Below are 14,127 nucleotides of genomic sequence, written 5' to 3' on the forward strand. Positions count from 1 at the left end.
TGAATTATTGGACTTTTTTACCCAGAATCTCTGGACAAGTGCAATTTTTCGACGAGAACTTGTTTGCGAATGCAAGCTTTTTTGCATATAGTAAGATTTCACCATAAGAATTATTACCACTGCAGATACCTCCTCGGACCGCTTGTAGTTTTCTTCTTTTTAATGCGGATAATGCGGCTGATTCATTTTCTCTGCTGACATAACCTGGTGCAAGCACAGGGATAACTTATGAAAGCAAGATTTTGCTACAGTTTGAAAGATTACACCATTTCCAACAGTATATTAACAAGAATATCCTGCAATATTCCGCTGTTACCTCCTAGTTATTCTCATACATGCACCGGTTGGTTTTTCTATGGCAGCCTTAACTTCTCAGCGCGAGTGGAGGACGAGCTTGAAAAGCTAAATTTTGCTCTGCATTTGAAGGTTAGACCATTCTTCTACAGTATCTTACAATATTTTGTAGTAGTCTCACAAATAAAAGTGATGTCTAGGAAAGCTGTACTTGCAATATTGTTAACGAGGAGCAATATGACATAAATAACAGTCACTGTATTTAGCAAAGGAAAACAGCGCAAAAGTTGCTTTCTAAAACAAGGACTGAGGAGTGCAAGCCCGTATTGAATTGTACCAAGGAAAGCAAGTATCACGGTTAGAAAGTACACGAAGTTAATTACAGGTTAAGTATTGAACCACACATTTTTTTTCTTGTTAAATCAGCTTAGCGGCCGAAGTGGCTAGCGTTCGGAGAACTGCTCATAAAAGCAATTTTTTTTATTTAAAATATGAGCTACAAAATAAAATAAAACAAAACATCACATTTACGGTGACTACCACCGTCCATGCGCACTTTTTATAAGAAATGAAATCATCTCTAAAGATCGAGAGTGGTTTTCGAGACCCAGGGCAGTAGGGGAACGGCATGTAGCCAGGATACTTGCATTGGTTTGAGGAGAGAGAGAACGGGATAGTAATTAACTTCCCTCGAATAAAATACACATCACTTAAGTTAGAGAACACTTAAAGATAATCAATTAGCGTAAGGTAAGCAATATAACGCAGTATAATATAGAAAGGACTGAACAAGCGTTTAGGAAGCGTAAAGGAAGCAAACAGAAAAATATACATCAACAAAACTTAACAATTTGCTAAGTTCCAATTAGCAATCTGAAGGGGATAAAATAGCGCAGGGACTGAACTGTGATATCTGTAGTAGATGATATAACTGTAGCGCTAGCAAAATAGGCTGTAGTGTCGCAGAAATGTACATGCCGGCGATAACAAAACAGAAGGCAGGAAGAGCCTTAAGACCCAAACAGAAGAGGAAAGTGATGATTTAGTACATTTTCTGAGACAGGACGTGCGTGAGAAAATGGCTTTTGACACACGTACATTATCTTCTGTGCATTTATTCTTTCCATGAAAAATTGAATCACTGCTACTCAAAAACTAGTCTATTTAAATGTTACCAGCGCTTCTTAGTGCAAAGAGGCGAAATTTCATTTCATCCTGACACAGTAAAGAGCAATTAAATAGTGGTTTTTGGAATATAATTTTGCAATTAAATTGGAATTCTTAAAGAGCACTCGAGTCAATTCACTGTTCATGATAGAAGCTTCGCGCTGTGAGCAGGAAAATGTGTTCAGTTTTTGCACTATTTAAAAATGTGACGTTGAACTTAAAAGCGGTTGTCTCTAGTGCTTGCACAAAAATGATTCGACACGACGAACTGTTGCTCCAGGATTCAGGTGTACAATGGCGATGCACAAGTTGTTAGCCTGGAAGAGGAGGAAGAGATTAATTCACTTGCCTGGCTTGAGCTAAAAGTTTGGCATAAAAACTTTGAGCTATTCAAAGCAGGTCAGCTGCTCCGATACCGGAGCAGGTAACATAATATAGATATAATATATACAGTTGTATGCGATCAAAAGTATTGCAATGAGAATAAAGCAACCACTATACCACCGTGAGGGTTCTGGGAAGTTATGCAGTGAAATTAATAGGTTACATAATTGGATGTTATACATAACTTAACACAAAATTTGTTCTCGGAATGTTGTGACTAACCGTATCTACTTGGTAATCAAAGCACTTCTAGAAAAATAAGAAAATTTGGGAGGTGCATTGATTAAGCACGGTAAAATAATCATTACGGACAAGAACGCCGTGAAACACCATTCTGTCTCTCTTTCACCAGACTGTTGTCCGCCATGGACTAAGAAAGGCATGACTCTTCATGAGGCCTCGAATGGTATGATAGAAGATAGCAGACATGGCGCTGTAGACTGCACGATTTCAGGCAACTATCAGAATATGAGCTGCTTTCACAAACTGTATTAGATTTTTGTTCGCTGTAACCATAATTATGAAACACCAAAGCGCAACATTTTTCCACGCTGCCAAACACGAAGCTCATATGCACAAGAAATCTTACGTGATTTGTTAACAATGAGCAAATTCATTTTCAAACGTCCATAATTTACTGCGCATGTAACGAGTACTTACAGATTTTCTCTTTGCTGGACACCGCTTTTTGCTGAACTTTATCTGAGAAACAGGACACTTTGTTTTGGTCGTCGTGAACTGGATCCTGTATTTGGTGCCTGGACCGACCTGCAGGAGGCTTCTTATGTAGACCGCAGAAGGTTTGCATTTAAACTGAGCATGCAACAGTTCTTGAAACATCCACCGCATAACGGGGAATGCAGTATTCCAGTGGAGACCTGTCGGTGCAGTGAAGCTTCTCTTCGATTGCAGGTTTTACTGTGTTTGCATAGTTCACCGTAGTCTTAGATGTGTAGTGCGCTGAACCTGAGCCATTTTAGTTTTTCGTTGGTGTGATACTGTGTGGTGTGAGCGGGAGCACTCTGCACAAGAGATACGGTGCCTCGGCTCTCCTAATATGTGGTCACTTTGTTGAACTTTCCGATATATAGCAAGTTCTATTAGGGCCGCAGGTGGTTTTAATTCATTTAGAGATAACGCATTTGTCCGACTGTAACGAGACCACGAAAGTACTGTACCTTGATGACTTACTTTGCGAATGCCGAACACAGGAAAGAAAGCCTATGAACTTAACACAAGAAATGAGCAAAGGGCAGTAGTGTAGGCAAGGGAAAGACAACTGCAAAGAAAAAAGTGCTTCGAAATAGGTTCTCTCTCATCCATTTACACTAGAGGCGTGAGGCCATCTACGAGCCTTAGTGAAGTACTGCAGTTGCTACTATCGTTTAAGCGCCAAGTCTGCTCGCTCCGCTTCCTTTTTAAGAGAGTTTAGCAAATATTTCTGAGATAAGATCGATACCAAATTAATTGTGTGCTTTAGAGACTTAGTCATAAAGATAAAAGTCCTAGCCGATCAACCACGGAGTAAGTCATTTCTCCGGACGGCCGGATTAGATTTAAAGAAGCAATTGGCTCACGCGTGGGGTCGCCGAAAAGTTGCCTGAAAGGCCACATATTCAATGTAGCCGAAAAAATTCCCTGATTCTGGTGCCGAGAAAAGCGCCGAAATCGCCTTTTCGCGTTCGATTGCAACGAGCAGCTATCTATAAATCCAATGTGGATTATTGTCATTAACGTACGAAAAGGGCGGTGGTCTGGTGGCTGAAGGTGTCTCCCGGAATTGAAAAGAACTAAACGGATGCCTTTTTTTTCGTCACGCGTGTTCTGTAGCGCTTTCCTCGCGTCAAAGCGTAGAATTCGACTTGGGTATGTGTGCGCCTCCTCCTTAGAAAAGTATTTGATAGCGGCACCATTGCTCCCATATGTAAGACGCCTTGCCAGTCGCCTTAATTGGCTATTGGTGGCTTGGACGTTTTGTTCGTTGGCCTATGCAAGATCCGAACTGTTTTTTCTCTCACGATGTTTGCGGCTGCTCTGTAGGATGCATCCACCAATATGCGAGTAAATATGGTAAAAGATGCATTTGTTTTTGCATAACATGTAATTATGACAAGAGGAGTAATTTCGACCTATTTTGGTAAGAGAAACTATTGGTACATTCGAGGAAATACCGTATTATTCCTTCAGTAGATCCAGAATTGAGTTTTGGAAGTTTGTTGTGTTTGCTTAGCATAAAGCATGAGCTACGAACACGCAACGTCAGAGGCGCCACTAAAATTTCTTTCTTGGGGATAAATACCGTTACCGCCGTTGAGTATTGTGGAAATTGTATATCACTTCCTCCAGCAGCTGGTTAATGAGAATAATGTCAAGTTGGACTTTGTTACAACACTCTCGAAATGGTGCCGGGCAGCACCGCCTTTGTGTGCGCTTTCGTCAAATACAGGAGGAAGGCTGCAAAGCGCACCGATAATCGAAACGTGTCTAGAAATAAGCCCCTTGAAGGCACTCTTGCACGCTCGTCCCCTTTCCTGAGATCTACATGGGGGCCACAAAAGGTAATTTTTTAGTTTATTAAGTTTTTACGTGGCCTATTTATTTATTGTCATTTTCTAAATCTCTTACAAAGGTTATAGAAGCACGGAGCGAAAACAGGCACAACAGTCGCAATCACCAGCATAAAATAAGCTTTAAGACTGCACTAAAACGCACAGATAGTAAATCAAGAGGGCTGAAACTACAATTTTTTTTAACGGCAAAGCGCGACTAGCGCCTGAAGAAAGGCTTCTTAACACAAGCGGGAAGGGTTAAAATGCATAATTTTAGGAGGTGACTGCGGGGATTTAAAGTTAGTATATTTCGCTCATGATAGCCCCTTGCTTCTGACAGCTAAGAATTTTTTTAATCTCAGCAAACTGCCTTGATTACAGCTAGCGTTGGAGAGACAATGTGGCAAGAGGATGGCAAAGGACACGGTTAAGTAGAGAGACAAGGGAGAGGCCTTTGCCCTGTCGTGCGCTTAGTCAGGTGGATGATGATCATAATATAGTAATAAATGAAATGTAAGACCTGATTATCCATGCGCTATCTGAACAATGCACTCAAAAATCACGCCGCCGCTGCAAGTCCTGAAAAAATTTCTCTCCTATGCACACTGCAAGTTCGTAAATTTGGTAGCGCGTGCCGATTTCGAAACACCATTGAGTTTTAACAACATCGCCCCCATCCCACCGCTAGATACATACGGCGCTTATAAATGGGTCTTGAGAAAAAATCTCTAAAAAAACAAAATGCGTCAAGACCTGAAAGGCATGTGGTGGGGATAAATAACTATATAGGAATAAAAGGAGCGCACCTTCTTGTAGACGTCCACAATATGTAGCAAGGTGTCATAGTAGCGGCCAGTAGTGCGGTTGATCAGTGCGTGCAACGCCAGATCCTCGTGAATCTGGCTGGAGTTGGCGTCCAACCGCGTCCAGGCTCTCCACGAGCCAGACGAGGCGGCTGTGCACGCTAGGATAGCAAGCATGGCGGCCACCGAAGACAAGCAAATTGTCATTTTCAGGCACCTGTAAACTAACAAACGAAAGCAGTCGGTAAGTTTACGCGAAGCCTACACTTTTGTGCACGCTTTAAGACCAGGAATCTTTTGCGATGAATTTTACACGTTGCATCTCCGTTCCGGATATAAAACAGCTACGAGACTATGTCCGAAGAAATAATTGTTTCTGGCCGTTGGACTGCATTCACAAAGTATCACGCAAAAGGCCTTGGCTACATCGATGTTGGATTCCCATCTTAGTGGGCAGTACCTTCAATTGCAATAGACTGTGCTGCCAGAAAACATATAGGCGAGATTTGTTTCCGAAAAATTAACTGCCGCTTCCTTTTAGCGCACGTTAAACAGTCCGCACTGTAATTGTAACTAAAACACTTTTTGCCGCGCATCGCATCGTTTTTGATATCCCTAATGCAAGCGAACACAACGTGCTACGTCCGTTCTTGATTGGAAAAAATGTGGGCGGAGGGATTGCAAGAATGTCAACTGAATTAGAGCGGATAGTTGGGCTTTAGGTATTGGCTGTTCATATTTCAAAATGGTGACTGTGCTATAAAACACGGACAACTGAAATCACCTGGACAGCACTCGCGCAGACTCACAATTGAATTTTGTTGGATGAACGATGGCATGTATGCAGTGAACAAAAACCACGTGCTGAAGGCATCAGTTCGCTGTGGTCACAATCTCTCATTCAGAAACCACACCTCACAATCAGCAAATTGAACGGAAGGATTGCTAATATAAATACGAGTTTTTTTCTTGATGGCATAAGCCTCGAACACCTGACGCGTAGATAAGCCTGTATAAAACTTTCATGTTATCTAGAAGTGTGAGGCACTCCTAGCTTGACATTTGTTTCACAGATGCTGCAATGTTCTGCAACCTGGGAATACCCATCAGAGGGTAGACTGTTAAACTGTTCCTTTAAACGAACTGTGACGCACATTCCCGTCTGTCCGACATAAATATACCCGCTAGAAGGAAGAAATCTGGAGTCCACGGCGCGCAAGCAGTGAACGTACCGTGACCTGTGGTTTACATGGCATACAAAGGAGCTCAAAGGAAAGAGGCATACAAACGAAAGCAAGAGAAAAAAAGGGGCTTTGGCAGGGGATGCAATGCGAAGGCAGGATAACCGCTGTTCCTCAAGGGTAACGGAATGAATTCCAAGAGAAGGCAAGCGTAGCAGGGGCGGCAGAAAGTTAGGTGGGCGGATGAGATTAAGAAGTTTGCGGCGAAACGGTGGCCGCAACTGGCCAAGGACAAGGTTAGTTGGAGAAGCATAAGAGAGGCTTTTGCTCTGCAGTGGGCATAGTAAGGCTGATGATGATGATTATGATGATGATAACAAAGGGGCTGTCGCTAGACGTACTTTCAGCCTTTCTCACGACACGTGCACACAAACGCGCCATCTTCAAGGCATGAGAAAACACCAGGTCCACCTCCTAACTTTCTGCAGCGTTCTTCAGATTATGTGCCACCTTATGCTAGGAACTAATCACAACATATTTCTTTTTTTTTTCTGGCCGTCGCCTTGCGGGGAGGCAGTCGCCTCTCCGCTTCTTTTACTTATATATAATACTTCGGCTTCTAGATAAGTCCAATATTTTATACACGCATAGAGACTCTTGTACAAGAGAGCTGTTCGAAGCGTATATTATAAAGAGAAAAAAAAACACGAATGTGTTAGCGACGCTTCTGTTGTACTTGCTGACTGTGAGGTTCGGTGTCTGGTCGCGACGTTGTGACGGAAGTGAATTAATAGCCTTGAGCACGTGGTTTTTGTTGGCTGCATGTATGTCATCCTCCATCCAGTCAAATTCAATTGTGAGTCTTCGCGTGTCCTGTGCACTTCTATTTCTCTTGTCTGTGTTTTCTAGCGCATTTGTCCCATTTCCAAGCTGAATGAATGTTTGGATTAGTGCATTGTGAAAGCCTCAAATCAGTGGTTTTCAGCATTGCGGAATGCGGGCTGCTTGAAACGAATGAGAAAACTTCGAGCTAAAACCTTAATGTGAAGTACTTGACAGCGTTTCAACGAAAGCGACTGACCACTCGCGCTCCTTGACGATGAGCTTGCTCCTCATGCGTCAAAAGATTATAAGATCTTGATGACATTTCTGCACTTAATTTCTACATTGAATATAATGAATACAGACGCGAAAAAACGCTGAGTCTTGAAGACATGACCGCTAAGGAAAGAACATGAAAAAAACGGCGTTTTGTGCGATGCAGATAATAATATCAACGCTTTGCGGATCAGCGATACATATGCGTCATACTTTTTTGTACACCATTGAAAGCTCTTTACGCTACTGCTGGCACGTAATTAATCGACTGTTTTTATGCTGCTCCCTTTATAATCCAGTTTACCAACGCTTAGTTGCTGCTTCAGCGACGATTGAGATGTGGGTAAAATGTATTACCTCAGATTATTTTCGTTCACCATACATACGGGCGCTTCCTTGTGACTGCTAGCCTTCAACGCCGACATGGTTGCAAGGGACACGCCTGATAACTGAAACACTGCCTTGTTTTACGCAGTGAATTTTTACTTATAACACTCTAATTTCAAATTCATGTTTGAGTTTTCAAGCATGTATTCAATACCGAACGTGCTACGTTCATACTTTGAGAACACTCACGCTTTACACTTGCTCAATAAGGACATATCGTCAAAACAGGTTTAGTAAGGCTTCCCCTCCGGTTCATTTTTAGAAAAATGATAGAAACTTGTTCCGAAAAAGCTTTTAAAGCCGTGTTTTACCCTCTGTGATAGCGAAAAACGAGCGAGCACGGCTCCGATTGTGAATTAGAAGACTCTCGGTTAATGATTCTGAGACACTATATCAGTTAAAGTTTTGGGTTTATGGGGTGATTATATACAGTCACCTAAATGACAACTTGCTCAGGAAGCGTGATGTGTTGGCTTTGTGCGAAACAGCTGTTGCCGGTTCGGGCAAGTTCATTTTTAAAGGCTTCTGCACACCCGCTTATCTCTTGAAGCATTGGCTAAGCACGGACATAGTATGCAAGACAAGTACAGTTCAAATTCTAAATACTTTGGCCAAGAGAGAGTATATCTACCGCGCAAAAATGATGTGACTGCCTCTCAGGCGTTCCGAACTATGAATGTCTACACCTGATTCATGAAGCATGTCCCAAATAAAAAATTCAAGTCAGCGGAATGAGTGTAGCTGCAAAGAAGAAAAAAAATTGTCCCTCGAAAGGATATCCTGCAGAAGTGGTTGTGACGAACACTTCAACCACAAGCGCGACGCGTACCCCATGGAGGCATGCAGGCGAATCTTTTATTACATTATAGAAGTAATAATAGCGATTAGTTTTATTTAGTTCAGCTCTATAAAACAATATTCTATAAAGCTCCTTTTCGTTGGGGCGACAGCTCACCACCCGGCCATGTTTTCGCAAACTGCGTGACCACCACCCCCGCTATCGAGAACAAGCAAACAGGAAAGCACAGATGGTTCAGGACACTTATTCATGCACAGGAATGTATTCTTGGTGCTGCTCAGTAATCGTTCAGCACACTGAAACAACAACAAAAAAAAAACGCACCGCAAGTTGTCAGTTAGCTCCGACAAAGTTCACATGCACGGCATGCGACGTCACAGCTTTCGTTTATATTTGGGACAGAAAATGCTCTTTTAATTTTTTCGTTACCGATTCAATGGTGAAAAGACAGAAAAAGATACACTTACTTCGATAAAGCTCTTACTCATGGCCTTCCGCGGAAAGTTTGCACGCGCTGCCTAACGATAAATACAGACGAATGTTTCGAACGCTTCCCGGTTGTTTTTGAGCATGCACCGCCATCTGCAGATGATCCACCAAACTAAAATATCATTTTTCTTCAGTTCGCCTTTTTTCCGCGTGGTGGCGAATCTCAAACCGCGCGTAAAATTAGAGCGTAAAAATTGAGATCTAATGACTGGATGTACACGCCGCGTTGGATCGTTAAGGCGGTCGTCTTACTGAGCCGCAGTACCCGGGTTCAAACCCGATCGCGTTTCTCGATAGAGGAAAAACGTGAAAGGCGCCCGTGTGCTGTGCGATGTTAATGCGTTAAAGATCCTCAGATGGTCGAAATTAATTCGGCGAGACATCCACTACGGCACTTCTTTCTTTTTTCACTCCCTCCTTTACCCTTTCTTCTTTCACTCCCTCCTTTATGTCTCTCCAATTAACCCTGTCCTTCGCCAGTTGCGGCCACCGTATCCCCGCAAATTTCTCAATCTCATCCGCCCACCTAACTTTCTTCCGCCCCCTGCTACGTTTGCCTTCTCTTGGAATCCACTCCGTTACCCTTAAGGACCAGCGGTTATAATGCCTTCGCATTACATGCCCTGCCCAAGCCCACTTCTTCCTCTTGATTTCAACTAGGATGTCATTAACCCGCGTTTGTTCTCTCACCCACTCCGCCCGCTTCCGATCTCTTAACGTTACATCTATCATTTTTCTTTCCCTAGCTCGCTGCGCTGTCCTTAACTTCAGCTAAATCCTCTTTGTTATCCTCCACGTTTCTGCCCCATAGGTGAGTACCGGTAAGATACAGCCGTTGTATACTTTTCTCTTGAGGGATATTGGTAAACTGCCATTCATGATATGAGAGAACCTGCCATATGCGCTTAACCCCATTCTTATTCTTCTAGTTATTTCCCTCTCATGATCCGGATCAGCTGTCACTACCTGCCCTAAATAGACATATTCTCTTACTACTTCAAGCACCGCGCCATCAATTGCGAACTGCTGTTTTCTTGCTAGACTGTTGAATATTACTTTGGGTCTTGCATGTTAATTTTTAGCCCCACCGTTCTCCTCTGCCTGTCTAATTCATTGATCATGCTTTGCAGTTCATGCCCTGAGTCACTTAGCAAGACAATTTCATCAGCGAATCGCAGATTACTTAGGTATTCACCATTAGCTCTTATACACAACTGTTTCCATTTCAGACACCGGAATACCTCGTGTAAACAGGAAGTGAATAGCATACGCGAAATCGTGTCTCCCTTCGGGACACCTTTGCTCATTGAAATTTTATTCCTGACTTTATGGAGAACTATGGTAGCCGTGCAGTCGTTATAAATGTCTTCCAATATTTTCACATAACACTCTTCTACACCCTGATTCCGCAATGCCTGCGTGACTGCTTAGGTTTCTACTGAGGTTTAGGTTTCGTAATCAATGAAGGCTATATACCGGGTGTTTTTTTTTAGAAGGTCCAAAATTTTTAAAGAAAGGTAAATTCCTTTAGATTTATTTTAACCCTGGGGCTATACAGAGGGCTACGGCGGACGTCAGCTTAGAGGCAAACTGCTTTAATTAACTCGCTGATTAACAAAATACATTAATTAACTTTTATAATTTTTGTTTTAGGAGATATGTTGTATTTGCAGAATTGGAGATCGTCTTCCAAACAGTCCAGCCAAGAAAAAAAATTTTCATGAAAAAATTTTTTGCCCGCGTTACGAAGCGAGAAAAAGTCACCCTGGTAGGCAGCTTCACACTGTAACACAGCGTCTTTGAGCGCCCGTGACGTAGTTCGCTCCGCCCTGCGCTTTGTGTCAGTGCGTTTTTGTTCCAACGCGGCATTCCGTGAGGCCGCGGAGCGAAGCGAACGAAGCAGCGATAGCGCAGGCCGCCAGTCCGGGCTTCAGGTGATATCAGCCGCGTGACGCAAAGCGCAGGGCGGAGCGAACTACGTCAGAGGCGCTCCTGCCGCTGAGTTACGGTGTGAAGATGCCTATCAGGGTTACCTTTTCGTGCCTCGTAACGTGCGTGAAAAATTTTTAATTACGATTGTTTTTTCTCGGTTGGACTTTTTGGAGGACGATCTCCAATTCTGCGAATACAACATACCCCCTAAAATAAAAATTAGAAAAGTTTATTAACATACTTAGTTAATCAGTGAACTAATTAAAGCTGTTTACCTCTTGCCTGGCGCCCGCCGTAGCCTACAGTATAGCCCCAGTGCTAAAATAAATCTAAAGCAATTTACCTTTTTTTTTAAATTTTGGACCTTCTAAAAAAAAACACCCGGTATAGGGGCTGGTTATATGCTGCGCATTTCTGTATCACCTGATTGAAAACGGGAATATGGGCTATGAACTCCCGATTAAACTATTTTGTCACCTGTCACACAACAGTCATGACATCAATATGACCAAATATATCTATTTCTCACACTCGACCGACATGGCATAAATATGGATACCCACGAACTGAATATTCTTTTAATACAGACGCATTTAAGAACTCTCGCCCTCAGAGAATGGAATCAACTGGACGCAACCAAAGGTAGAGGCCGTCAGAGAAGTCGTATGATGTTCTCAGTCATGTTCATTTGGTTTAGAATATTACTGTATCACTTTGCTGCATCGTTTTTCTGAACCAACAGCCCACGTCCGCTTGCATAATCTGTACTCTGTTTCTGAAGGCCTCCCGGGCACTACTCCGCTTCCTGGGAGCGTCGTGTCTGCACGATAGGCTCTGACTTCACCGCATGCTCAGAGACTTCGCATACTGACTTCATTTTCGCTGTTATTTATTTTTCACCTTTATATCACCTCAGCCCTTTCCACCAGTGCAAGGTAGCAAACCAGATTCTTTTTTCTGGTTAACCTCCCGGCATTTCCGCTGTTGGGAACGGGGCCACACACCCACCGCTGGAACCAGTGTTAAAGATGGGGCTTCTATCCCACCGCTGGAACCAGAGTTGAAGACGGAGGGGTCCTGGAGATGACTAACTCGTTTAGCCTCGCAGGTACCGGCTCCGAATGACGATGTCGGACTGCGTTATCGAGGAAACTGTACAGAAGGGTTTATTCTACATATTTACAGAAGAGAATCGAATCCAATGCGAATGCCATGCAAACCAATGCAATGCCGAATGCCAAGCTCCGATCACACAACATCCCGTTAAATACGGTTCGCGTTCCCCAAATCCCTGACTAGGGAACTTAGGTCGAATAACGTTGTCCAATCGGATGGGCCATTGATGACGCTGGCGGTACCACCCCCGGCACGGGGCGGTGCTGAAGCTCTCTCGCTCTCTCACAGCTTGGGGGATGAGAAGGGGAAGACAGTCATCAAACACAGATGCGTCACCTTGACCACTGCCGCAAGTGTTCTGTGCGTTGCCTCCGTGGGAAAGCAGAATCCCGCAGTCTCCTCGCAGGTGGTTTAACCTTCTCGAACTCCCCCGCCGGATGGCCGAAGCACGAGACCCCTTCGACACAGCGTCTTTCAATTAGCAGCCTCGCTCAGCGTGACCTTGCGTAGCATCATCCCGTTCGGTGAGCCGGAGGCCGACTCGGCCAACGTATACCGCTGCTCCCGCCGTGCTGCTGTGCATCTCTGCTTTCACCGTTGCCGCTGCTGTCGCAAGCTGTCGCCGCATCTTTGCCTAACGACGACACTCGTCTGACAGTAATTCCTCCCAGGCCCGTGGGAGACAGCCTCCTTCGATCGGTTCGGAGGTTCGGTGATTTGGAGTGCAACAGCCCCGGCCGTCGTCGTCTATGCTTCTGCCGCCGGCGCCAGGCCTTGTCATATCCCTTGCTTTGCGATGAGTCACATCCGGCGCACAGGACCACGTTGTCCACTCTTAACAGCTCGTCCGCGGCCCGAAAAATCTCGAATGGCCAGCGTTCACGACCGCTGGGCAGGAAGAGATGAGGCCGGAGTCGGGTGGAAGGGCTGGTTTCCAGAAATGGCATCCAAGCTCGAACATTCAACAAAGAATGGCATCAGTGGACTGTTCCACGAGACAGGGCACTGACCCACAAGCAAGCGCTCGGAATTTGCCAAAGACCCACCAGGCTTTCCACAATGACAACAAATGTTTACTAACACATGATTGGATTTTGGCGCAATTTTGGTGCCAAGAAAGCGCAAAATATCCCGATTGAAATCGCCAAAGACGGACTGCTTGGACCAAGTTAAAACAAAAACCCACACACACTAGGTGGTCCTACCAAGTACTCCTGTCTACAACAATCGGCTGAATCCATCAGCATTTCCGTGCGATTTTTCGTTCCTGAAACGCATCGAGAAATTCTGTTTTTGGAGAGCAGGACTCCGTCTAAGCAAGCGACCATTTTTGGGGGGACAAAACTGTCATAAGCATGTTTGAGACGATGATCAGTCTCAAATATGAACTTTGCGCCGTTCAAGTAGCTCTGGTAACCCGACAACATCTGTGCCGTCTAAACCAAACGCGCGCTCTTTGTCTAAAGCGCTTAACGCTTCTCTACATGTCAGCCTGCGGCTGACGTACTGAACATGGTGCTCTCCGTGGCCGTCGCCAACTTGACTTAAAATAGCACCCAGTTCTCTATCTATCACTGGCGTCACACTGGACTTAAACTCTTTACCATCGGCAGCGGTCCGAAGCAAAGGTCGGGACACGCGCGCATCCTTTCGGCTCCTTCAAGAGTTTTCTCTTAGGTCATCTCAGTGTACGTCAGTGAGGCTCCCTTTCGTAAGGTGTCAGTCAATCAAGGGATCTACGCTCCGTCTACGCGACGTTAAGCGTAGTTCTACTCGAGCTGCACTCCTGTGAGTGCCCTTATCTCTTGGTAGCATGGGAAATCGACACCTGTGATTTCTAACTCAGTGACACCATAGCCTTTCTAACTCAGTGACGCCATAGCCCTTGTCTAAGGTAAGGAAAAAAAACAGTAACCTCCGATCAACTT

At 44.3% G+C, this 14,127-nt stretch overlaps 1 protein-coding gene across 1 annotated transcript; it reads right to left on the reverse strand.

Moving 5' to 3' along the window:
* Nucleotides 1–1,476: 1,476 nt before the first annotated feature.
* LOC149333461 (mialostatin-like) lies at nt 1,477–9,207 on the reverse strand. Its single transcript, XM_089556060.1, has 4 exons — nt 9,130–9,207; nt 5,201–5,421; nt 2,506–2,613; nt 1,477–1,778 (listed from the first exon to the last, which is right to left on the reverse strand). Exons 2-4 carry the CDS (start codon nt 5,402–5,404, stop codon nt 1,695–1,697), a joined length of 396 nt encoding a protein of 131 aa, XP_089412186.1. The 5' UTR covers nt 5,405–5,421; nt 9,130–9,207; the 3' UTR covers nt 1,477–1,694.
* Between the last annotated feature and the right edge of the window lie 4,920 nt (nt 9,208–14,127).

Source organism: Amblyomma mixtum, chromosome 8 (assembly GCF_055824585.1).
Source record: "Amblyomma mixtum isolate Tamu chromosome 8, ASM5582458v1, whole genome shotgun sequence".
Lineage (NCBI taxonomy): Eukaryota > Metazoa > Arthropoda > Arachnida > Ixodida > Ixodidae > Amblyomma > Amblyomma mixtum.

Excerpts from the sequence above, each read along its gene's own strand:
- LOC149333461 (XM_089556060.1), bottom strand. The coding sequence starts at position 5,404 with ATGACAATTTGCTTGTCTTCGGTGGCCGCCATGCTTGCTATCCTAGCG. Across the intron at positions 2,614-5,200 it reads TTGTGGACGTCTACAAGAAG|GTCGGTCCAGGCACCAAATA; the intron begins GTGCGCTCCTTT and ends AGCCTCCTGCAG. Across the intron at positions 1,779-2,505 it reads GTCCAGCAAAGAGAAAATCT|GCTAACAACTTGTGCATCGC; the intron begins GTAAGTACTCGT and ends CTCCTCTTCCAG.